Raw genomic sequence first — 25,736 nt, 5'->3', positions numbered from 1 at the left:
AAAACAGACAGTTAATTTTTTTAATACCAGCAACTTTAAAGTCTAATTTACCAGGATGCCATATTCTGTAATCTTGTACACTTAACTATACTTTTCCAGCCATTTGTTCTCAGATACTTATACAAAATATAATTCCCATAAACCCAAAGCAGCATGTCTGATAGAACTTTGGAAGTTGTGGTTTGAAACCTCTGGAGAGCAGCAGGTTGAAAGGCTTCTATTTTTCATCAGAGCAATAGGAGTTACTTCTAAGTATACATGTGTTTTTAATGGAGGATATCTAGTCTTGTGGAGAACCAGCATGGCTTAGTGGTTTGGACATTGGAGACCTGGGTTCAAATCCCACCTTGGCCATGGAAACCCACTAGGTGACCTTGGACAAGTCATAGCCTCAGAAGAAGGCAGTGGCAAATCCCATCTGAACAAATCCTGCCACATGATAGGGTCACCTTAGGGTTACCATAAGTCATAAATGACTTGAAGGCAAACACTACCAACAATGAGTCTGGTGTTCATTGGCTAGGTGTCACAGATTTCAAGAACTGAGATCTATGTATGATAAACATATAAAAATTTAAAGAATAACACAAAAGAATAAAAGAAAATATACATGCCACTCTGAAAGAAAACAGAAGTTACCCCTGATAAATTCCACAATCATGGCGTCTGTCTGCTGCAGAAATGGTTTTCCACCAGTGACACGTTTGACAGGAGTAGAAACACAATACAGAAACATATTGACTTACTTATATAGAGCTCCTTCATGCAAGAGAGAACTTGGTTGTTTAATTGGGTTCAAGCCTTTCTTCAGATGGAAGAGCTTCATGCACATCCACAAATGTATAGAAGAATCCTTTCCCACACCAACAAAATATGCAAAAAGTAGAGAAACATTTCCACTTTGAGGGGTAGTTCCGCTTTGGTGGCTTAAATTAGCATCCCCATTATTAGAAGCTTTCAGGTGAAAGTTTACATTTCATCATCAGGTGGCAGTGCATGTTGGTAACTGTGCCATTTAAGCATTAAGTTAGCAATATCAGAAGCCCGTCAAAACATGTTAACAGTTCATACCTATATAATGAGATATTTTGATATACTTCATATAGCAGCACATTTTTTTTACTCTTGGTGAAAGTTCATTGCAGTTACTCGTTTACCTTCCATAAGGCAGTCAGGTTATCCCAACATATTCTGTGACTAGTGGCAAAGCATTCCAAAGGTTGATGATAGGTTTGTACAAAGTATGCCTTGCCTTCACATAATTGCAATGCCCTTTAATGTACTTTAATAGCTTCTTGCATAATATGACTACAAAGTGAAGCCTCCAAATTTATCATTTTCCCTGACAAAATTTGAATGGCTCACTCAATACAGAATAGTCTTGTGGTTTCCCAGCAATATTTTTGAAGAGAAGCCTTTCATTAAATAAAAAGTTGTAAGAACATAATTTGTATAGCCTCTCACCATATTAATTCCTTACCATCAGAATTTCTGATTCAGACTTCCAATGGATTGCTTTACATGTTGCTTTGTAAAGTATGCTGGCTTCATATATATATGCATATGTACCCTGTTTCCCCGAAAATAAGACATCCCCGAAAAATAAGACCTAGTAGAAGTTTTGCTGAATTGCTAAATATAAGTCCTTCCCCGAAAGTAAGTCCTAGCCAAGTTTTTGTTTAGAAGCATGCCCAGCTCTTGCCAAACAGAAGACAGGATTGGTAAATGTACATACCAGTTGTACATGGAAATAATGGTAGTAACAAGAAATTCTTGATAGGATTCAGTTTGTCGCGTTATGCTGGTTTGTGATGACAACTACTGTACAGTATATAATAAATGTTCATTTTTTTGTTCAACAATAAATGTGAATTCTTCTTCATGGAAAAATAAGACATCCTCTGAAAATAAGACCTAGCACATCTTTGTGAGCAAAAATTAATATAAGACACTGTCTTATTTTCGGGGAAACACGGTATGTAGCAAATATATAAACAGCAGGTACATTTGTCAGATGGCTGGGAATAACTACATCATTAGTTAGAATTTGTTCACAGTATATTGAATAAATATCTTATTTCATGTTATTTACATAAAAGTAAAAAAAATCATGTGTTTATTAGTTGGACTCCATGAAGTAGATTTGCTACATAATTTAATTATTATCATATCTCTACGATCTTCAGTGGTAAGGCCACCGTTTATTTCTGCTATTGATTTCATATATTATTCTAGATTTCTCCTGCTGTTGTTTTTATGTCCCTTCAAGATGACTCCAGTAAGGCAAGCCTACCATAGGGGTCTCTTGTCAGGACTGATTCAGAGGAGGTTTGCTGTTACTTTCCTTTTAGGTGGGACAGAACATGAGTTGCTCAATATTACCCAGTGGATATTCATTAATCTTTCAGAGTCCTAGTCTGATAGTCAGGCTTTATTTCTGGATATTGCTCAAAAGCAAATATTGCTTTGGTGTCTCCTTCAGTTTGTTTAATGTAAAAAAGTTTCATAATCCTACTGAAGTCATGTTTTGTTGCGGCTGTGCCTTCAAAGTATTTCTGACTTATGGTGATGCTGGTCCTATCACAGGATTGTTTTGGTGAGATTGGTTCAGAGGAGCTTTCTCCTTGCCTTCCTCTGAGGCTGCGAGAGCGTGACTTGCCTAAGGTCACCCAGTAGGTAACTATGAATGAGTAGAAATTTGAACTCTGATAGCATTGTTTAGTTTTATAGGTCAAATCATCACATTAGCTTGAGTCTCCTCCAGCACTCTTAGCTCAATTTCTAAAAATGAAGTTGGGGATACATATAAAACAGGCCATAGCATACTGTTATTATTATAATTATTTATACCCGGCTTTATGTTTCCAGAAAGAGACTCAAAGCTGCTAAACAACTTAAATCACTAAACACACTGTGATTGAAACCTAAGCTAGGAAAACCCACTGTGTGACCTTGAGCAAGCTGTACTCTTTGGGCTTCAGAGGGAGACCAAGGCAACGTTTGCCAAGAAAATTTCATGATAGGTATGTTTTAGGGTCACCATAAGTCACAAACAACTTGAAATCTGACTCCAGTTTATACTGAAAGTTGTTTTCCCAGTAATCAAATACTCGTAATAATGTACCTTTCTGAATGGATTTGCACATTTTATTTCTTCTAGATCTAAATAGGATGAAAGCTGAGTGCTGTCACATCTCTAAATTTGTTAGTTTGAAGAGTTATGAGTCTGAATAAGCAAAAAAGAAACTGCCCTAGCCAGTCCTCATGCATCAAAATCAATGAGTTTAGGTGTTCATAAAGCAGTGGCCCATTTCAGAGATACAGTCTCCAGGTTCTTAAAATCAGATATCTAGATAATCATATATATGTATACCGTGTTTCCCCGAAAATAAGACAGTGTCTTATATTAATTTTTGCTCCCAAAGATGCTCTAGGTCTTATTTTCAGGGGATGTCTTATTTTTCCATGAAGAAGAATTCATATTTATTGTTGAACAAAAAAATGAACATTTATTATATACTGTACAGTAGTTGTCATCACAAACCAGCATAACCAGACAAACTGTAAATCCTATCATGAATTTCTTGTTACTACCATTATTTCCATGTACGTACATGGTATGTACATTTACCAATCCTGTATACTCTGGTGTTTCCAAACAAAAACTTTGCTAGGTCGTACTTTAGGGTGAGTCCTTATATTTAGCAATTCAGCAAAACCTCTACTAGGTCTTATTTTCTGGGGATGTCTTATTTTAGGGGAAACAGGGTGTATATATATGGGTATAAACATTTGCTATCAATTTCTTAGTTCTTTTAACCAAGATTTCGTGTTGTCACTAAACTCCGGAATGAGAGATGTTAATGTATGACATCAAATCAGGTATAAGTCAGATTTATCAGAAATTGCAAGCTTTCTGCTATAAGCAAAGATGTGCTGTCATAATTTTTTGTAAAATACTATGAAAATACCATCAGAAATAGTGTTAATAGTAAAACTATTTTAACCCTTGAAGGTGCTAACCATTAAAGTGGATTTTATTAGGGTGTTCAGTTGATTAATCACTTACATAAATCTGCTTATATTCTTTCAGACCCCATCTTCACTGACTATTTAATGCAATTTGATGCTATATTCAAACTGCAGTGACCAGACAAACAAATATTTACAAAGATGCACAAAGGCAAGGCCTTAATGTGCACCAGTGCTATGTGGTTTAATCATCATCTAAGCCTCCAACTGGTTCCAGAATTCCTATATAATCATCTGTACTGTACAGCGAAACCACTTTCTTCAATACTGCATTATTTGGTCACTGTAGATGGGGCCTTATTTAACTTACAGGATGCTAACTTAAAGTACTATGTCTACTTCCCCCAAGTAACTACATGTAACAGGGATGGGCAAGGCGGTGTCCTCCAGATATTGGTGAAACTGCCAGCAGCCATACCCAGTATTGTCAGGGTCAGGAAACACAGGGAGCTGAAAGGGTTTTGCAGCCAAAAACAGATTCATTGAATTTTATTTATTTATCCAACAAGGTGTTTGAACAAAAATGAATTTGAACAAATATACTCTTTTTGGTTGTACTGTACTATCTTGTGAATAAATGCATGATCCAGATTAAATCAGTTAATTAGCTAACATTACAAGTATAGCATCCCTTATCTTGGGTGACCAAGACACTGACAGCTTTCTGATAGCTCAATGTATTCAGGCTTTGCTTGTCAAGGACAGAACGCCACAAGATTCAAAGTAACAGAGTTTATTAGATTACAGAACTCAAAAATGCCCGTAAAACACAAGGGCCAGGCAATTTTCGCCTTTAGGAGCAAAAAGGGGCAAAAGTAAATGTTCAAAAGATAAACCGGATTAAACCGGAGTTTAATCCGGGTAAAAACAAACTGCTTTCTTCAGCCTGGGTATAAACAAAACGAAAGCCAAGGAACAAAAGATACAAAGAATGCAACTAATTGGCAGCAGATTCCTCTCTGCTGCCAACACTGTTTTTAGAGAAACTTGCGTCGCTCCCACACACACAGCAGACAGGATTCCAACACGAACAAATCAGCCAGGGATTTTAGCAGTAGAGTAGACCAGTTCCGTTCCGTAGATCAAAGCCAGAAGCAGACGTTTGTAGTTTTTCCAAGTCCAAGAAGGGGGGAAGACAAGCCGTGGTCAGTTCAGTCCGAGTTCTCAAAGCAGGAGATGGCGTCCGTCAAGAAGACGACGGAAGGTCAAGCTAATAAGAGTAAGCACAGGTTTGCACAAACAAATGCCCACACAATCCCTCCCGCCGTCTGACCCTGGATTCCAATCAACTTACGTCTCAGCACAGGAAAGCACACAAGTCTTCAGGGAAGCGTCCCACACACACACACGAATCCCAAGCGTTTGCCCAGATTACCTTGCCCGACGCAATTTGCAATTGCTCCCAAGCCCCATTTTATGCCAGTTACAAATCCTCATCACTGTCAGCTGTCCTCCTTAACCCGGGCGTTTCCTCATCACTTTCCTCGTCAGAGCTGGAACACCTCTGACTACGCCCAACAGCATCTCCAGCTGTGGATCCCGTCCCATCCCTCCAGCTAAGCCATGGGTCTAATCCTGAAGGTCCCCATTCATCTTCTGTCCCATCATGGCCAGTGGCACCCAATTCCTCCCTTACCCGAGTCCAATCCATCTCATCCTCCTCTGAGCTAACCAGCCCCTCCTCCATTCTTTCCGTAAACCCTTCGAAAGATTCTTCGTCAGATGGTGCTGCAAATATGTCTCGTAGTCTTTTTCTCTCTCGCTCCTCGAGAGTATCTGACTCTCGAGGAGTCTTACGCCCACGTCTGTCAGAAACAGAGCCATGAGGCTCAATCATAACACTATCCCCTCTCACAAAGGCCTCCTCCCCCGATGGCGGAGAAGTGGCAGTGATACCCTCCGCTATAGCACCACGACAACTAGAGGTATCAAGGTTCAACAGCGAACGATGAAAGACTGGATGGACCTTTAAACTAGACGGTAAACGCAAACGAAACGCAACAGAAGAAATCTTTTTAACGATAGGAAAGGGACCCAAATACCGAGGCGCAAACTTTCCCCCAGCCTGTTTAATATGTTTGGAAGATAACCACACCAAATCCCCTTCTTCCAACTCCTCCCCTGCCTGCCTGTGGCGGTCAGCCTGAGTCTTCTGCGTTGCCTTAGCTTCCAACAGTAAGCGACGGGCAACATCATGCAATGCAGCCATTTCCGTAGAGCGATACACAGGGTCCGAAGAGACCACATTGGTCGACGGCGCCACACCTCCCCGTGGGTGAAAGCCATAAGTTAGCTCAAACGGCGTATGCTGACTAGACGTGTGCACCGCATTGTTGTAAGCAAACTCCGCCACCGGTAGCCACTTCACCCAAGCCGTGGGTTGATCTAAACAAAAACAACGCAGATACTGCTCTAAGAGCCCATTAACCCGTTCCGACTGTCCATCCGTTTGCGGATGAAAGGCTGAAGAAACGTTTAACTTAGTCCCCAAGCACTCATGGAAATGTTTCCAAAAGCGTGACACAAATTGCGGAGCCCTATCTGAAATAATCACCTCGGGTGCTCCGTGCAAACGATAGATGTGCTTAGTAAATAGTAAGGCCAACGTAGGGGCCGCCGGAATGGTTGAACAAGGAATAAAATGAGCCAGTTTACTAAATAAATCCACCACCACCCAAATACAAGTATAACCCCCAGACTTAGGCAAATCTGAAATAAAATCCATGGAAATGATTTGCCATGGCCTCTCCGGAACAGGTAGAGACGACAACAACCCTCTAGGGCGCCCAACAGGCGTCTTACTCTGCTGGCAAACGGCGCAGCTGTCACAAAAGCGCAGAATGTCTTGCCGCATCTTTGGCCACCAGTAGCTCCTGGTGATAAGCTGTACGGTCTTGAACCTGCCAAAGTGCCCAGCCATGGGTTCGTCATGGTGGGCTCTAATCACCTCCAACCTGAGGGCCCCCACTGGTACGTAAACCTGCCCCCTACGCACCAATACCCCGTCTTGATCTTGGAGATGCGGCAGTATGGTACGGTTACCTGCTGAGAGCAGCATCAGTTGCTCCTGTGTCCACACATCATCTTTCTGAGCCTCAAGGATCTGGTCATGTAACCCGAGCTCATTATCTACAACACACAGCGAGGCAGTAGGCAAGATGGTCTGACATACTACCTGCTCATTGGTCTTAAATTCTGGCTTGCGGGATAAAGCATCGGCCCGCAAGTTTGCCTTCCCCTCCACGAACTGCACCTTGAAGTTAAACCTGGAGAAAAACAAAGCCCAGCGGATTTGACGCTGGTTTAACTTCTTTGCTGTTTGCAAGTGCTCTAAGTTCTTATGATCAGACCTGACCACGATCTGGTGCCGTGCCCCTTCAAGCCAGTGCCGCCACACCTCAAACGCCACCTTAATCGCCAACAACTCCTTCTCCCATATGGTATAGTTCTGCTCGAAGGGTGTTAGTTGCCGCGAGTAAAATCCACAGGGACGCAAGGTCCCTGAGGAATCCTTCTGAGACAATACAGCCCCCAACGCGTAGCTAGAAGCGTCCGCTTCTACCACGAACGGTTTGTCAACATCAGGATGGGTTAGTATGTTGTCCGATTGAAAACTAGACTTAAGTTGTAGAAACGCCTCGTGAGCTTCCCGCCCCCACACAAATGGCTGTTTCTTGCGCAGAAGCTGCGTCAAAGGTACCGTGAGCTTTGCAAAATTCGGAATAAACTCCCGGTAGTAATTAGCGAAACCTAAGAACCTTTGTACATCCTTCTTAGTCCTCAGCTCCTGCCATGAGTTGACGGCGTCAACCTTATGTGGGTCCATTTTAAGTTCCCTACCTGACACTACATGACCTAGGAACTCCACTTCAGGCACATGAAAGACGCACTTGGAAGCCTTGGCGAAAAGCCCATTAGCCCGCAGTCGGTGCAGAACCTGCTTGACATGTTGACGATGTTCTTTTTCGTCCTTAGAAAAAATCAAGATATCATCCAAATAAATCACTAAAAATTGGTCAATTAGGTCCCTGAACACATCGTTCATGAACCTCTGGAAGACCGCAGGAGCATTACAAAGCCCAAAAGGCATGACTCGGAACTCGTGGCATCCGAAACACGTGTTAAATGCCGTCTTCCATTCATCCCCTTCCCGTATACGGATTAAGTTATAGGCCCCCCGCAGGTCAAGCTTGGTAAAGACCTTAGCCCCTTGCACCCTTGATAACAGTTCCGAGATTAAAGGGAGCGGGTACCTATCCCGAATGGTGTATTTGTTTAGGATCCGATAGTCGCAGACCAGCCTAAGTTCCCCAGTCTTTTTGGCTACAAAGAATACTGGTGCCGCAGTTGGAGAACTAGAGGGGCGAATAAACCCCTTGGCTAAATTTTCATCTAGAAACTCCCGCAAAGCTTGCCTTTCCGGTACAGTCAAGGCATACAGCCTCCCTGCTGGCAGTTTCGCACCTTCTGCCAACTTGATGGCGCAATCATATGGCCTGTGCGGTGGTAATTTGTCCGCTTCTCTTTTACAAAATACATCAGAGAACTCCCCATACTCAGCAGGCACTCCCTCCATATCAGAATGAGTAACATTTAAAGTGCAACAATCCTGCCTCTTTAAGATCACTTTACGTGTTGCCCAATCTACTTGTGGGTTTACTACAGCTAGCCAATCCATCCCCAGGATCACATCATATCTAGGCAAGCTCGTAATATCCCACACAAACGTTCCCGTTACTCCCTGCACCTCCCACGTTACTGCTGAGGTTTCCTGGTTAACCACCCCAGTCTCCAGCAGTCTCCCATCTGCTCCTTCCACCCACACGTCGCATGCCTTGCGCACTCTAGGAATGCCATGCTTCTTAGCAAACTCAATATCTATATAGGAGACCGTGGCTCCTGAGTCCAGCAGTGCCAAAGTAGAAACAAGTTCCTTTCCCCCAACAGATAATGTAATGGGTACGAAAACATGCTTCCTCCCCTCAGTTGACTGCTTGAGGAGCCCTAGTTACATGCATGGGTGGCGCACACATTGCTTTTGAATGTTTACGAGCCTCGAACCTTGCGTCTAAACGCAGCACCTTAGCTACTAAGGCGTCCCAGCTTTCAGCCGGCTCCAAGCGTGCTAATTCATCCTGGAGCATATCACTTAACCCGGCAGTAAATAAAAGCATGAATGCATTTTCCCCCCAATCCAGCTGGTGGCGATACAGGTTAAACTTATTTAAGTAATCCAAAACAGTCCCCTTTCCCTGTTTCAACCGATACAGAGCCCACCCAGCGTTCTCCGTGCGGAGAGGATCCCCAAAAGTATCAGTTAACAACTTTTTGAAATTATTCAAATTGTCCTTGACTGGGTCATTCCCCAAAATTAAATTAGTGGCCCATTGTCCTGCGGGACCGGTCAACAAACTCAAAATAAAGGCCACCTTGCTAGTGTCTGTAGGATAAGCATGAGCACTGAGCTGAGAAAAATAAAGCTCCACTTGTGCCAAAAAGGTTGGCAACTTGCACCTGGTTCCGTCAAAGCGTTCAGGAGTCAAAACATGTCCTTTCACGGCATGAGCTGTTTGGCTAACGGTAAAAGCCGTTTGCAATTGGTCTAATTTGACCCTTAACTCATCCATCGTCTTCCTGACGGGTTTATTGCTGCAATAAACCTTTTATGGGCGTCGGGCAATCTGTCAAGGACAGAACGCCACAAGATTCAAAGTAACAGAGTTTATTAGATTACAGAACTCAAAAATGCCCGTAAAACACAAGGGCCAGGCAATTTTCGCCTTTAGGAGCAAAAAGGGGCAAAAGTAAATGTTCAAAAGATAAACCGGATTAAACCGGAGTTTAATCCGGGTAAAAACAAACTGCTTTCTTCAGCCTGGGTATAAACAAAACGAAAGCCAAGGAACAAAAGATACAAAGAATGCAACTAATTGGCAGCAGATTCCTCTCTGCTGCCAACACTGTTTTTAGAGAAACTTGCGTCGCTCCCACACACACAGCAGACAGGATTCCAACACGAACAAATCAGCCAGGGATTTTAGCAGTAGAGTAGACCAGTTCCGTTCCGTAGATCAAAGCCAGAAGCAGACGTTTGTAGTTTTTCCAAGTCCAAGAAGGGGGGAAGACAAGCCGTGGTCAGTTCAGTCCGAGTTCTCAAAGCAGGAGATGGCGTCCGTCAAGAAGACGACGGAAGGTCAAGCTAATAAGAGTAAGCACAGGTTTGCACAAACAAATGCCCACACAATCCCTCCCGCCGTCTGACCCTGGATTCCAATCAACTTACGTCTCAGCACAGGAAAGCACACAAGTCTTCAGGGAAGCGTCCCACACACACACACGAATCCCAAGCGTTTGCCCAGATTACCTTGCCCGACGCAATTTGCAATTGCTCCCAAGCCCCATTTTATGCCAGTTACAAATCCTCATCACTGTCAGCTGTCCTCCTTAACCCGGGCGTTTCCTCATCACTTTCCTCGTCAGAGCTGGAACACCTCTGACTACGCCCAACAGCATCTCCAGCTGTGGATCCCGTCCCATCCCTCCAGCTAAGCCATGGGTCTAATCCTGAAGGTCCCCATTCATCTTCTGTCCCATCATGGCCAGTGGCACCCAATTCCTCCCTTACCCGAGTCCAATCCATCTCATCCTCCTCTGAGCTAACCAGCCCCTCCTCCATTCTTTCCGTAAACCCTTCGAAAGATTCTTCGTCAGATGGTGCTGCAAATATGTCTCGTAGTCTTTTTCTCTCTCGCTCCTCGAGAGTATCTGACTCTCGAGGAGTCTTACGCCCACGTCTGTCAGAAACAGAGCCATGAGGCTCAATCATAACATTGCTTCATGCAAAATTATAGAAAATATTGTGTATACAAAATTGTGTATACAATATTCTGCACATATATGGTATATATGAAAAAGTAGTGAAATTCGTGTTTACTGTTTAGACATAGATACTATCTTCAAGATATCTCATTATGTACAATTTCATTAGGTACAATTAACAATAGCTCTATTTTTAGATTACTTATTATTGAATATTGACAATGGTATCACTGTATTGGTGATTCCTGTTGATTTGAGCTGTGGAATGTGTTGACACATGCTGTGCTATAGGGTAGATCTCTGTCTCTGAGGAAGACAAAACTTTCCTGAATATTTCTTTTTGGGGGGCAAGCATGTGAGGGTCCAAGTTTACAAGGAGGTCATGGAATCAGAGTGCTTCTTGAAGTCTCTTTGCAAAGACATCAGAAGCATACTTCTGAAGTAGCTGAGGGGAAAGCTAAGATATAATGAAGCCCTAGAAATATGTGAGTCATAAAGTGTAATTTGGCTAACTTGACAGATTGTTCACTTTTTTCTTGGCCTGTCAAACTGGGAGGAGATGTGTGCTAGTGGCTCTGCTTAGAGTTCTGTGTACACCCAGAAGTACTGTTACAGCCATGACATAAGACAAAAGTTCCTTTATCGTTCGAAATTGGTTTTCCATTGGCAACAGTTGGGAAGTTCCTTTTATATCCATGTACTTTCTACAGGCAATTTTGTGGCCAAAAGTTCCATTGTGTGTTGTAAACCTTTGCTATTGCACACAAATGCTTTGAAACATTAACTGAATAGTTTTGTAGGCCAAATGTTGGAGAATGTCTTATGCCTATTCCTTGTTTCTTTTCTCCAGCTTGCGCCATCTCTTCCATTACAAGAAGATTTTGTTTACCACTGGAAGGCAATTACACATTACTACATAGAAACATCAGGTGAGATAATTTTGATCACGCTTTCATCATCAAAATAAGTAAAGGAGGAGAACTTCATTATCGCTTAAAAGTCATGTTCTTAAATTGAGGAGGCTGTAATAGGTGGCCGTTCAAACTACGCTTTGCAGCTACTTCTAAAATTCAGTAGCGTTAAAACAGGAATCTGAGATCTTTAGCTGTTGCAATTTGTTCTGTGACCTTGTTCCTCTTTGCATTCAAATGGCAGTTATTTGTAGAGATTGCATAAGAGGGAATTTCTTGCTTGCCACTGGATTATTTATATGGTTGTAGCATGCAGTAAAAATTGCTTGTTGATTCATCATTTGAAATTGCATTACCTTTGCTTTCAGTCTAAAACTAAATACAGATTTCTGGAAATAAATAAAAACAATATTGACTTCAGTTATTAATTTCTGCCAGTATAAAATTAGAATAAAATTTTATTTTTCCCTTCACACAAATTAACCAATGTTTTATATTGTGATTTAGCACATGAAAACGGCTATAAAATGTGAATAATGCATAGGTAGTCTGTAATTAGAAGCTCAGTCATCCTGTTTCTATGTCCTTTCTTGAGCTTAATTCCTAGTTATTTAAAATGTATAATAGAAATTTACAGTCTTCCTTGTTCATTTTAATATGAATTGGGACTCCATAAAGGAGCTTAGGTAAAGTAACGCTTATACTCTTGCATTTTTCCACCGTTTCTCTGATTACCATTAAACACAATTAGACTTCATAAGGAAAAACATGTTAGATGTGTGTTGAGAGTAGAGATATACGATTTAACTGCGAATGGAAGTATTTTTAATGGAGACTCTTTTTGTAGATGATAAAGCCCCTGTGACTGATACCAACATACCATCTCACCTGGAGCAGATGTTGGATATTTTAGTTCAGGAAGAAAATGAAAGAGAATCTGGAGAGACTGGGCCTTGCATGGAATATCTGCTTCATCACAAGATCTTAGAGACTCTGTATACTCTAGGCAAGGCTGATGTAAGTATTTCAGGCTTCACGTCTCAAAATGCCTGGCCCACAGTTTTGATCAGGTTTGCTTATGAACAGTTTGTTATTGGCCTGAATAGGCATTACCTGGCTTTTCAATCAATCTACCTGCCACAGATTTCAATCCACAGGCAAAGTAAAGTCTGAGTGAGCAGGAGGATGGCTACATTGTTACAGCATTTCTGGAATGCTCTGCATACATGGATGTTAATGATAAGAATAGCTGAAAATCTTCAAGGCATGTCTGACAGCATGCAACCTCTTCTTTGCTAGGTTTTACTGCAAGCACGTTAAGGAAATACTCCCACTTCCTCTAGAACAAGGCCTCGTAAACCTTTTCCACTCCTGACCCTTTTCCACTTGACTCTGGGTATATACATATATAAAATAGTATAAAAACCAAACATTTACTGATATGAAACCAGCATTTGCAAGACTTGATTAACAGGCCAATTTTCTTTTTTATGAAGAACAGCTGAAGCATTTTCTGAAGAGTCCATAGTAAACAATACAGCTGTTGCTAACAAATTAATTTAAATGTCCAAAACAGTCACTAGGTGATGTTCCAAACACTTTTTGTGACCCCAGCATTGAGCTAAAGGACTCCATTTAGGGTCAGGACCCACGATTTAAGAAGCCGTGCTCTAGAGGGCATTTAGAGAGGGAAAAACATCTGTACAATTCTTGGATTGTACACCATGCATCAGAGATGTGATGGCCTCAAGGGAGAATAACATCTTTCTGGCCGCCTCCACTCCCTGCCCACACATCATGAAAAAGCTATTTTGGGGGATATTGTTCTGAGTGTCTATATCTCTAGTATGCAAATACAGTGGTTAGACAAGGTATGCACACTCCCTAAGACAGACATGGGCAAACTTCAGCCCTCCCGGTGTTTTGGACTGCAACTCTCATAATTCTTAACAGCTGGTAGGCTGTTAGGGATTGTGGGATTTGAAGTCCAAAACACCGGGAGGGCCGAAGTTTGCCCATGACTGCCTTAAGATGTAGCCAAGGCAATTGAAATGCAGTTGTAATGTTATATATAGTGTAAAATATGATAATAGTTTTTCAGATCCTCAAATCCTTAGAAATTGTTGTATAAGCCTTTCTAGACTGATGAGCACAGATAAATGCTTTGCTGAGATCCTGAGAGATGTCTTTTAGTCATGGCATCACTTATTTCCACAAAGCCATATAGCAACAACCAAACCTATAAACTTTCAGATCATTTTATAGCATGGTTCCTTCCAGAACCTTTCCTGCAGATCAAACTCATTAATCAGGCACCCAGTTCTTATTGTTCTCTGTAGCTGAACTGATGCAACCACACCTTTGTACCTACATGGACTATTATGTGTTCATTTTTGCCCATTGTATATATTGTTTTATTTTACAAATTGTGGAATTTACAAAATTCAGCATAGTGAAACAGAAATTTCCAAAATGATTATTAACAGCATTTGCTGCTATGGTAGAATATTTTAATCTCCCCCCTCCTCTATACCTTGATAGCTTTATTCTTCTGCATAGCACTTCAGTAAGTGCGAGAGTCCTGAACAAAAATTCCAAATATTGTGTGCATGTTGTAGCTCTTAATTTATTTCTGTATCACCTGTATATACAAGTTTGTTCCCAATGTGATTTTCAGTCCATCAGATGAAGAACATTAACAATTTAAAATATAGCATGTAAAAAAGGTCACTAATTGTGTTAACAATTCAGTTCTGAAATGTTATCAGCAACTTGCAGAACAACTAATGGGACCACGTCAAACAACAGTTTAGGTAAATGTGCAGTCCTTTCAGAATTTTAGTCCATGTTATGGTAGTTTTAAATGTTGATATGTACTTCATAGTTAAACTTAACAAAAAAACTTTCCTTCATAACTGATTTAAATCTAATGTTTTATAACAAGACTCTTTAATGTACAATTAATCAAATACTGAATGCATTTCATGTCAGTTTGCAGATATTTTTAATATTATATTTCTCTTACCTTTCCTTCGTAGTGTCCTCCAGGCATGAAACAACAAGTTTTATCTTTTTATACAAAACTTTTGGGAAGAATACAGCAGCCTCTGCTTCCACACATAAATGTACACAGACCTGTGCAGGTACTGAATTGGTTTCATAAGTTCACATTTTGAAATAGACTCTTAATAAATGGAATGTTTCAGTTTTGCAAAATGCTATAATTTTCATATTGTTTTTTGTTGGATTTAGATTTTCTATAGTTTGATTGTTATTAATTATTTCTGACAGAAATTAATCAGACTTTGTGGTGAAGTCCTGGCAACACCCACAGAAAATGAAGAGATCCATTTTCTTTGCACAGTGTGTGCAAAGTTGAAACAAGATCCATACTTGGTTAACTTCTTCCTTGAGGTGGGTAAATATTATTGCTTTCTAATGAGAGATTTTTATTATGAGAAATGCATCCTATTCAAGATACAACAAAGTTTTCTAAACTAGCTCTTTTAAAAACATGTGCCTTGCAAAATCCCATTCACCGCAATAACAGTAGCCCTTCAATGTCCATATAGTTGCTTCCTAATTATGTACAACAACAGCAACAACAATTTTATTTTAATTTATTACCCACCTTGCCTTTTGGCTTGAGGTGGGGCACAATGTATGGGTTGGAAAGGACACTGGCAGACTCCCCTGAACAAAGTCCATAAATATTACATAAGACAGGTTGTTGCTCTATCTGCTGGCTGCCTCCCTCCCACTTAATGGTCAGCAAGATTGGCAGTTGAAGGTAGTGAGAGGGAGGCAACCAGCAACCTTGTGCTAACAGTTCAAGTTTGAGAAGTCAGATTTCTGAATCTCTTTTATCTTAGATGTCATAGAATTAAAATTGAGTTTAGGAGTAGAAAAAAGTCTGTTGGAGAGAAAAAAAGTAAAACTCTTACATATAGAAAGCCATTCTGCAAAGGTTACATATTTGTAAGTTGATCGCAGACTTTAACAATTATTTCATTCATGGCAATATGGAGTGTAGAGCAAAAGGCAGAAGTATTTTGTGTGTCTTCAGACATTTACCTGTTAAAATTTTGAAATTGTTTTCTCATTTTAGCTTTGGGAATAGTAGGAATACTTTTGTCACATTGACAACAAAATTTAGAAATGTAAAATCAGATTTTCCAGTAAGAAAATATTCATAAGATCAAACTTGTTTTTTGCATTCAAGAAAAGCCCCAAGTGACAAAAAAGATTGTATGCATACAGCCTGACATATTGAAATGGTAGTCGTTTTGCAAATATATATATAAGAACATTTTATTAGCACATTACCATCATATTCTGCCAACCTGTGTCTACATGTTGAGGTGTTTTTCTTTTCCTTGAATCTTCAATGAGGTGTTTTCCCCATAGTTCTTCATAGCAAAATTCTACTTTTGTGTGACATTACCTGAGAAGCAAAGCTATGTAAAATAATACTCCAGGCTCAATGGCATTTATTGTAGTGTAGAGTCCTCATCAAAATGGTATGTGGCATTTGTTTCTGTAGACACTTTGCTGTACAGTAATAAGTTGTGTAAGGGAGAAGTTTGTACTAATGAACCCTAATTTAATGATCAACATAGATTATACAAAGTTTGCATTTTTTTTTTGTTTTCAAGATTAATGTATAAGAAGAAAATATATTTTAAATTTTAAGCAGGATTGGATAACACAGTTCTCTGTTAGGTGGATAAACATAAAGAAAGAGCTTCTTGATCATGATAGGTGGTGTCTCTATAGTCCAGCATATTTTCACAGTTGCAAACCAGATCCCAACCAGATGTACCATGATTATAGCAGCAGGACATAGAAGGCATGAGTGAAGAGTTATAAGATCAAGTCCTTTTCCCACTCAGTTGGTAGTGCCATTGAAGTCAATGAGTCTTTTGAATATACATACAGTAGAGTCTCACTTATCCAACATAAATGGGCCGGCAGAATGTTGGATAAGTGAATATGTTGGATAATAAGGAGGCATTAAGGAAAAGCCTATTAAACATCAAATTAGGTTCAGATTTTACAAATTAAGCACCAAAACATCACGTTATACAACAAATTTGACAGAAAAAGTAGTTCAATATGCAGTAATGCTATGTAGTAATTACTGTATTTACGAATTTAGCACCAAAATATCACAATGTATTGAAAACATTGACTACGAAAATGCCTTGGATAATCCAGAACGTTGGATAAGCAAATCTTGGATAAGTGAGACTCTACTGTATATCTATAGGAATTCACTGCACATTGGTTAAGTCATTAAAGCCTTTTTGTAACTGGAAACTGTCTCCACATGTCTGTCTACTTCTGAGCCTGCATCATAGGATATTTTCATCTTTCCAAGTTCTTTCTCTGTAAGCAGGGTGCAAAAATGATCAAATGGTGACTTGCAATAATGGATATGTTGATTTTGGTCACAGAAAGCTGTTTCTTGGTTAGTTTTTGTGATATTGCAAAAACATAGAATAGCAACACTGTTGCATTTCTCAATGTATCAGTATATATAAACTAACACTCCTGTGCTGTGGGAACATCCCTATGTTGCTTATTTTTATAGATTGCTCTTTTCTGGTGGTGGTGTCTTTTAAGACAGTTTGAAGTGAAAGGTACAATATACCTTCTGAAAATGTTTCATATAGTCAGGTTTCCTTGGTTTTTTTTTCTTTGCTGCTGTGAAATATTTGTTTATTTTGGTTTGGCATTCTTTTCTTAACCCAAATAAATGCTTCCATGTGCCACTAAACTGAATTGATTTTTTTGTTTTCTTTCTGTTACATTCAGCAAGCTATTTGCTTGTTCTTGTTATTCCCAATGACCTGGTAATGAAGTCCTTAGTGTTGCTGATTTAGATTTTGAAAACATAGAGTCTATTTCATTAAACTTTCCTATTAGGTGATTCACGATCCTGTCCTGCATGCTCCTAGGAGGCAGGTGAGCAGGTGGGCCTCAGCACTGCATGAACAGGCCAGTCATTCCTGACCATTTTTCCTGAGGCTTGATGCAACAAACTGTTGTTCTTCCTCTAATCTACTAACATTGTAATACTGGCAACATTCCGGGTGACTATCACTGTATAGGAATAAACTACAGTATACCCCTGTACTAATGCATGAAAATAGACAGCTTGAAGCTGAATAAATCTTTGGTTTCTTGCTATTTCAAGTTCCATTTGGCATCTAAATATAATCCCTTGGATCCATGTCCCTATATTCATTTAGCAATGTTTCATAAGTATTTTTCCTTATTATTTTGGGAGGAACTAGTACAAAGGTTACCACTGAAAGTTTCAGATGTCAGCTGGTGCCCTCTCTGCAGGTCTAAGGTCCAATTTAAAAGAGGCATTAAACTACAGATGCAGCACTCCTTAACCAGAATTCCAAAATCTGAAATATTTTGAAAATCAAAATTGTCCTTGTGGATAGTTGAGATAATGACCCCTTTGCTTTCTGGTGGTTCACTGCACATCATTTGTTTCATGCACAAAATTAATAAAAAGTGTTGGGTATAAAAGTACCTACAGGCTATTAGTATAAAGCAGCCAGTTTACCAGCTCTTAGGATTTCTGGGAGTTGAAGGCCAAAACATCTGGAGGCCCACAGATTGAGAACCACTGGTATAAAGTGTATATGACGCATTCATGAATTTAGTGTTTAGACTTAGGTCTCATCTCCAAAATATCTATATATCTACAAATACATGTTTTCCAAAACCCGAAGAAATCTGAAAGCCAAAACGCTTCTGAAAACCAATACACAAATGTTATGGGATACTCATCCTGTGCTATAATAACATGTGACATGTAAGGCTATTTTGGACATAATGTTTTCATACAGCACCTAACACTATGTGTTATATTAGTGCATGAAGAATTTGTGGCCAAGGTTCACATTACATTGGCACCCTAATGTTTCCACATAGCTCAGTTAATACATTTGCATATAAGCCAGTGTGGAAAATTATATTTTAAATAATCAGTGTCACTTAAATTGACTATAATTCCTAGGAGGAGAAGGAACGAGCTATATCTAATCCATTTAGAAACTAACCAGCATTTCTGTAAGCATTTTTTTCATGAAAGTTACAGGAACATTGGAACATGCAAACTCTTATTACCTGACCCATTTTTCTTCCCACTGAGAATCACCCTGTTATATTAACCTATATATAATTTCTGGATCTGAGTTCATTTTCTGTGTTGCATTGGGTGTTGCATATTATCCCAGCACTTGTCAGAAAGAAAAGGTAAATATTGCTCAACACGTTAGGATAGTTATTTGCACAATTGGTGTTTATGCCGGCTTATTTTAATAGAGAAATTAAGTTCCTATGGACTGCAAAAAAAAGAATATGATGATGAGTTGTATGTTTATATATACATTTTTCCCCTGTCAAATTCAACTGTAAAGATATTGAATCTTTGTACTTGTTGGCAAATGTGAGGGTCCTTTTTAAAAAGTAAATTAGATTTGTGGAAGGAGTGCAAATCTTGCACATAAAATAGATAATGTGGAAGACTTGTCAAAGAATCAGAATCATGTTAGAATGATAAATAACCTTAAAATAATTGCTAGTTTTGGGCGCATTTTTTTTCCTTCAAGATTATACAGTTTAGAATCATGATTAGATTGGAATCTGAAGCTCTTTGCAGAGTGAGAAAGATAAAGTGAATTGGGGTCTTGACCTGAAAATCCACATTTTCTGTTGAAAGCTTTAGTATCATAAGGTTGCCTGCATCTAGAGACTGTGACATTCCTACAGAATATTGAAACCAAATGACATCCTCTCATACTTCGGTGATCTGATAGAATAAGTGCACCTGTTAGAATAACTGGGACAAAAGGAGATTTAAAAGACAATGGAGGGGTCCATCTTGAGATTATTTTGTCAGCTTCTAATGCCTTCTCTGTATTCTGCATCCACTATTAATTCAGTGACAACTTTTCCCACTGAAGTTCATCTGGTGGTGGCCTACCTTTCCATAGAAAGAGCGCTGTCTAGATTTGGTTGTGGTTCCCTTATGTGTGTTCCCTGCACTTAAAGGGTTGTCTCATCTTAACAATGTTGCGGTGTTTTATCTTAAAATGTATGAAAGGTTTGAAATATGCTTTAAGTTTTAGTCATGTTTTTTTAAACTCTTTGTTAAATGACTTCATCTAACCTTATTGATGGAAAGTTAGAAAACAAGAAACACAAGAAAGCAACTACAAGGGATAATATATATATATATATATACACACACACACACGCATGCGCGCGCACACAAAAAAGTGTAATACCTTGTTATTGTTTGTTTTCAAAGCATTTCTGACCTGTGACAACCCAAAGACGAATTTTTCTTAGAAAAATTTCTTCCAATGAGGTTTGCCATCGCCTTTCTCTGAAGCTGAGAGAGAGTGTGAATTTCCCAAGGTTGCCCTGTGGGTTACCTTTCAAAAAAGCATGAAATAGTAGTTGAGAAAAACTAATCCAAAATATACGGATGAATGCTCAGCAGTCTGTATAAGTTAGACAAAAATAATAAAATATTGAAGCTTCTCAGTATTGCCTTGAATAGATTAACCCCCATAGAATCAAAGATAAGTTCTGTGCTTAAGAGTCTTCAAACTCTGAGAACCACAATGGAGAGCACCTTCTTCATATTCACATGAATACATTTCAGAAACTGAAAACCAATTAGCTTCTTCAGAGAAAGATCATTCCACTTGATGGTTGCTTCTTCTGTTTCTTGGTCTGTTTTGGATAACTGCATCTGAGTTTCTGCCTACTGTATTTAGAAAGCATTTATGTTGCTATATTCCTGCTTTTTAGCAAACAGAAATGTTGTCTTTGTAATTCTCTGTCTTTAATGCTTTTCAGAACAAGCTAAAAGGACTGGCTTCCAAAGGCACAGCAAGCTTAATTGCAGAAGACATGCTAAAAGGCCAAGATTCGGTGACAACAGATACAGGGCAGGCTCTTCAGCCTGGAGAAACATCAAGTGGAGCAGATCAAGCAGAGAGAGAGAATGACCTTCCTGAGCAGGCAGATGACCTGTCCACAAGTCTAGATGAATTAAACTTTACACCGTCCCCTGGGGCATTGGCTGTTCCTCCACACGGGGACTATAATTTAGTGAATTCCTTGCTCAATCTCACCAAAAGCCCAGTGAGTCACTGTCAGATGTGGCTGGATTAATGTTTAGGGTTTTAGGAGTATTTGTATTTGTATCTTGATCTGTCTGAAGACTCTTTACCGAAAGGATAAGGGTCTCAATGTATAATATTTTACGAACTGCTAAGTGCCCAGTCATTAAGTTATATTATTTTGAATATCATTGACATATAGGAACATAGACACATTTTTCCTCTTTCACTTAGTTTTTACAAACCACATTGTTAAAAGTGAGGTGTCTTCCTCACATCTCAACTAAGTATTCCAAACAGATAGAATAAAACTAAGCCTTTTTTATTAATTTCAAATGTTCAGAAATATTGTAATCTCCTCAAAATTGTAAATTGAGCTTTCAGATAAGCTGAAGTTCAAAACCGAGGTATGGAAGCTGATCTTCTGTCATTTCTCATCCTCCTCATTGTAAGGATGGCTGCTAGTTTATTTTTAACCAAAGCCCATAGGCAGCACAAAAAAAATATCAGGGTCATACTGTATGTTGCCTTGCTCAAAATAGGATGTACGAGAATAAAGCAGTACAAAACACATACATTGTGTTTGTAAATTATACTAAAAAGAGTTCAGCAAGTTGAACAAAAGCAGTGAGACTTTATCTTGCATGCTGTCTCCTCCTCAATGAGAAGGAATTCAGAAAGTTGAGGCTTTGCTATCAGAAACTTCACACTTTTGCCCTTAATGAGTTTGTGATGCCCTCTAGAGCAATCTGTGGTTGTTCTGTAGGCTTAAACAAGCCAGCTTCAGATATGGTTTTTGAAGCCAACTTGCGTAAACTCACATTGTTAAATGTTAACCATAACTCGTTCTTTGAATAATACAGCAAACTTTGGTTAAATAAACGTTTTTAAGTCAGAACTTCTGAAGTTGCTTATTATATTCCTTTTACAGAGCCACAATTGGCTATGAATTTAGCTTTTTAAATACATCCTATTCCCTTATTTATTGATTGGATAATGTGGTATTTCTTCCATTAACTATCAAAATGTATACTGTGCTTTGGACAGAATGTTTTGTCTATGTTAATGGTGAGAAATCTATAATAGCACACTAGGGCACTTTGATATCAGTTCACCTGATTGTAAATCTAATTTCTTGTAGGAGTGCTTGTTGCTCCATCTTCGTTGTAGATCGAACTGACAGAGTACATTGCTCTAAGGTTGTTGGACCAGCTGTTAATATATCTCTGGATAGACATCCTGCCTTTAAGTTATCTGTGATTCAATAAATCAAATGATAGAGTACTACACTGTATTATATTTGGGCTGCCTTTAAAGATTGTCCAGAAGTTTTAGTTAGTCAGGCACAACCAGTTGTGTATTTTGCCAGTGGTTAAAATGTCCCTTTAGCTTCTAATCTGTTTTCAGGCGTGATATAAAAAATGATGTTTTCTTTTAAAGCTCTGCAGGACTTAATAAATTACTTGGGTGAATATCTTCTGTATCAGCATTGCTATATACTGCAATCTTCTTCACAGTCTTTTCCCCAAGATACCTCTATGACCTCTATGAGGCACAAGATTTTAGGGGCTTTTAGGGAAGGGACAGTTTGACTAAGTTATCTTGCTTATGGATGTCTCTTTCCAGTGACATTCCTGTGGCACCTATGTATTATTTATTTTTCCAAGTTCTTGACCTCTGAGATATTGCTGTGATTTTTTAGCGCTGCCTTTATTTATGCAATTTGTTTTCTAATGAATTATTGTAAACTACTCTGGGAGTTTCACATTAAGGGTTTACAAGACGGTATTCAGTACATTACAAATTATTCCTTCTTAGTAACCATGCATATGATTTGGTTGCAAATCTCTCACAAGCCTGTAATCAAAATGATGTGTTAATATATTGGGATGTATTTTGTGTGGACTTAATATTCGAAAGGCACCAGATCCTGTCTGATCTTAAAAGCTAAGCAGGGTTAGCTCTGAAAAATCAGTGATGTGGAATCCTTGCCGAGAAGAACTCTGTGTAATTCATGGGGTCACCAGAAATTGAAACATGACTTGAAGACAATTACACACATTTTACTTTTGCCTTCTTTTGTGTGGCAGGATGGCCGAGTAGCTGTGAAAGCTTGTGAAGGTCTCATGCTTCTTGTGAGTTTACCTGAGCCAGCAGCTGCCAAATGTTTAAGTGAAAATACATGCTTATGTGAACTGCTGACAGACCGGCTGGCCTCTCTCTACAAAGCCCTTCCTCAGTCGATGGATCCCTTGGATATTGAAACAGTGGAAGGAGTTAACTGGGGGTAAGATCTGCTTATTTGAGTTGCATGTTTACCTTATGGGTGTCACATGAAACATTTCTAAATTACACAGATTAGTATTGTATTTCACCTTAATGCTGAGATACATTGTGCTGGAGATGGCTCTGAAAGCATAAAAACAAATGTTTAGTTAGAAATGTTACTTCAGATTGCACTGTGATATCAATCAATACCTTCTTTCTACATTCTTTTTGCACTTCAGCTTGGATTCCTACAGCCACAAAGAAGATGCATCTGCATTTCCTGGCAAAAGAGCTCTGATTTCATTTCTATCCTGGTTTGATTACTGTGATCAGCTCATTAAGGAAGCACATAAGGTTTGTAATGCCTGCTTTAATCGTTACCTATGTATTGTCCAAACGGAACTATATTTTCTAAATTAGAAAGGTAATATTTTGGTACTCTCGACATTCCAGACAACTGCTGTTGCCATGGCACGCTCAGTGCAGAAACGTTTTTTTGGTGGTGTAATGGAACCCCAGCTAATGCAAACGTGAGTAAACATTTGCTATTGTAAAATGATGTTGGTCGTCATTCCCCCTGGCCCCCACCTTGTTTTAAAAATATTTAAAAATAATTCTTTTTGGACCAGTTCAGAGATTGGGATTCTAACATCTACTGCCCTGCTGCATCGCATCATTCGTCAAGTCACTTCAGACGCCTTGATGCATGAAATAGTATACTTTATCCTTGGAGAACAGAGAGAGCCAGAAAAACAGGCAGACATCAACAGACATCCATTACGACATCGCTTAATTGAGCACTGCGATCACATCTCAGATGAGGTAAGAAGTTATAATACAGTATGTATGCAGTGGTGCTGCCAAGTTCGCTGCCATTTCACTAGTAATGGATCATTCGTCCTCCTGATATCCAACAATATTTTTAAAATACCTGGAAGAACCCTTGACTGTTTATAGGGTTCATATTCAGACATCTGATACAATGTTCTTAATTTCATTCAGTGCTACACTAGTGTCAGTTTGCAACAGTGAACACTGATCCTGCCTTGAGGCTCATTTATTCTTATCATAACAGAGGAACAATTTTGAGACAGAGTAATTCAGAGACCTGAAGTCCTGAATATCAGGTCTGTCTCAGTCATGAATTCACATGGTGCTGGTAGAGAATGAAGACCAATAGTGTTACTTATCCAAGTTCTTGGCTCTGAATCTCTTGCAGTTCTGACCTTTAGCTGATGATAAACTACACTGCATCTTTAACATGACTTTGACTCCCATAAGGATAATAAAACATCAAAACATCTGAGCGTCCCCTGGGCAACATCCTTGCAGACGGCCGGTTCTCTCACACCAGAAGCGACTTGCAGTTTCTCAAGTCACATTGAGACTAAAAAAACTGGGAACTTATAAGAATAGAAGGAAAGAGAGAGGGAGTGGTATACTTGGAAGAAGGAAAGGTCTGGTTTCCATTCTAGGGATGTGAATCTAGAAATGAGCAACCTGATAACAACTCCAAAGTACCAATAGCCAAGAGTCTGGAGACAGGCAAACTGAAATCCCAGCTTTTACCCATAATTAATAGTGTAGCTGTTGCATCTTTGGCCAGTCATGCATTATTCCTACAATAAAGGCATTTAAGCACTGTAAAAAAGTATAAACGATTATTCTGGAAAATATTAGTTCAGCTTTATGATCTTCAGTCACGTCTACATGGGGATAAAGATTATTGTGTTACCACATTATATTTTATGGTCACTATTTATTGTTATGTCAGGCTTCTATCATTGTTTAGATTTTTTTCTGTTTTATTAGATCATGGTCAGGGAATTTCTGGCCCACTAAATGTTAGCGAACAAATGTCAAAGAACAGATAATGCTATCCTTGTTAAAAATTAGTGGAGACTGTCTTTACCTGTATTTATTACTCTTTTGTCCAATTCTGCTGTTTCTAAAAAAAAAACTATTAACTTTTCTTGGTGAATATATTAACAATTTTCTCCTGCTGAGTACAAAAACATAGGAAAAACTTACCAGTGGTCTAATTTAGTAAAACAAAAATAGAAAACATTTATTTTAAAACAAAGGAATATAATTTCACTAGAACAGAGTTAACCCTATTTAGGAGTGTGCACGTGTTTAAATACACACACATGTAGCCATGTATATATGAATATAGCATTCTTTTGTCCTTTGCTCTCAGCAGCTAGGTTTTAACAATATCAAGATCATCATGAAAAAGCATTAAAGACATGAAAAACATCGTAGTGAGTGCAGGGCTGTAAATATCTTCACTGGATTTGTGCTATAAGGGAACCTTGCTTCAGCAACTTCTAATGTCTTTTTCTGTTTTTGACACTACAGATCAGCATAATGACTCTCAGAATGTTTGAGCACCTTTTGCAAAAACCAGATGAACACATTCTTTATAATTTGGTTCTTAGAAATTTAGAGGAGAGGAACTATACGGAATATAAACCACCCTGCCAAGAAGATAAGGATGTGGTAGAGAACGGCCAGATAGCAGGAGCTGTGTACGTTTTCTTTTTGT

The 25,736-nt window shown here is 39.1% G+C and overlaps 1 protein-coding gene across 2 annotated transcripts in view; it reads left to right on the top strand.

The window, feature by feature from the left end:
• Positions 1 to 25,736, top strand: part of fhip2a (FHF complex subunit HOOK interacting protein 2A) — a 67,025-nt gene that overhangs the window by 5,972 nt on the left and 35,317 nt on the right. The window contains exons 2-12 of one of the 2 annotated variants that reach the window (XM_016995099.2): positions 11,702 to 11,780; positions 12,610 to 12,779; positions 14,801 to 14,905; positions 15,054 to 15,176; positions 17,691 to 17,729; positions 20,655 to 20,942; positions 23,011 to 23,207; positions 23,428 to 23,542; positions 23,642 to 23,718; positions 23,818 to 24,010; positions 25,550 to 25,719. In XM_016995099.2, the coding sequence (XP_016850588.2) occupies positions 11,702 to 11,780; positions 12,610 to 12,779; positions 14,801 to 14,905; positions 15,054 to 15,176; positions 17,691 to 17,729; positions 20,655 to 20,942; positions 23,011 to 23,207; positions 23,428 to 23,542; positions 23,642 to 23,718; positions 23,818 to 24,010; positions 25,550 to 25,719 (1,556 nt within the window). The remainder of the gene's footprint in view (positions 1 to 11,701; positions 11,781 to 12,609; positions 12,780 to 14,800; positions 14,906 to 15,053; positions 15,177 to 17,690; positions 17,730 to 20,654; positions 20,943 to 23,010; positions 23,208 to 23,427; positions 23,543 to 23,641; positions 23,719 to 23,817; positions 24,011 to 25,549; positions 25,720 to 25,736) is intronic. The other variant, XM_003223486.4, reaches the window with a different exon arrangement.

Source organism: Anolis carolinensis, chromosome 3 (genome assembly GCF_035594765.1).
Source record: "Anolis carolinensis isolate JA03-04 chromosome 3, rAnoCar3.1.pri, whole genome shotgun sequence".
NCBI classification, from domain to species: Eukaryota; Metazoa; Chordata; class Lepidosauria; order Squamata; family Dactyloidae; genus Anolis; species Anolis carolinensis.
The sequence above is the reverse complement of the archived record's forward strand: the minus strand, read 5'-3'. Positions and strand labels throughout refer to the sequence as shown.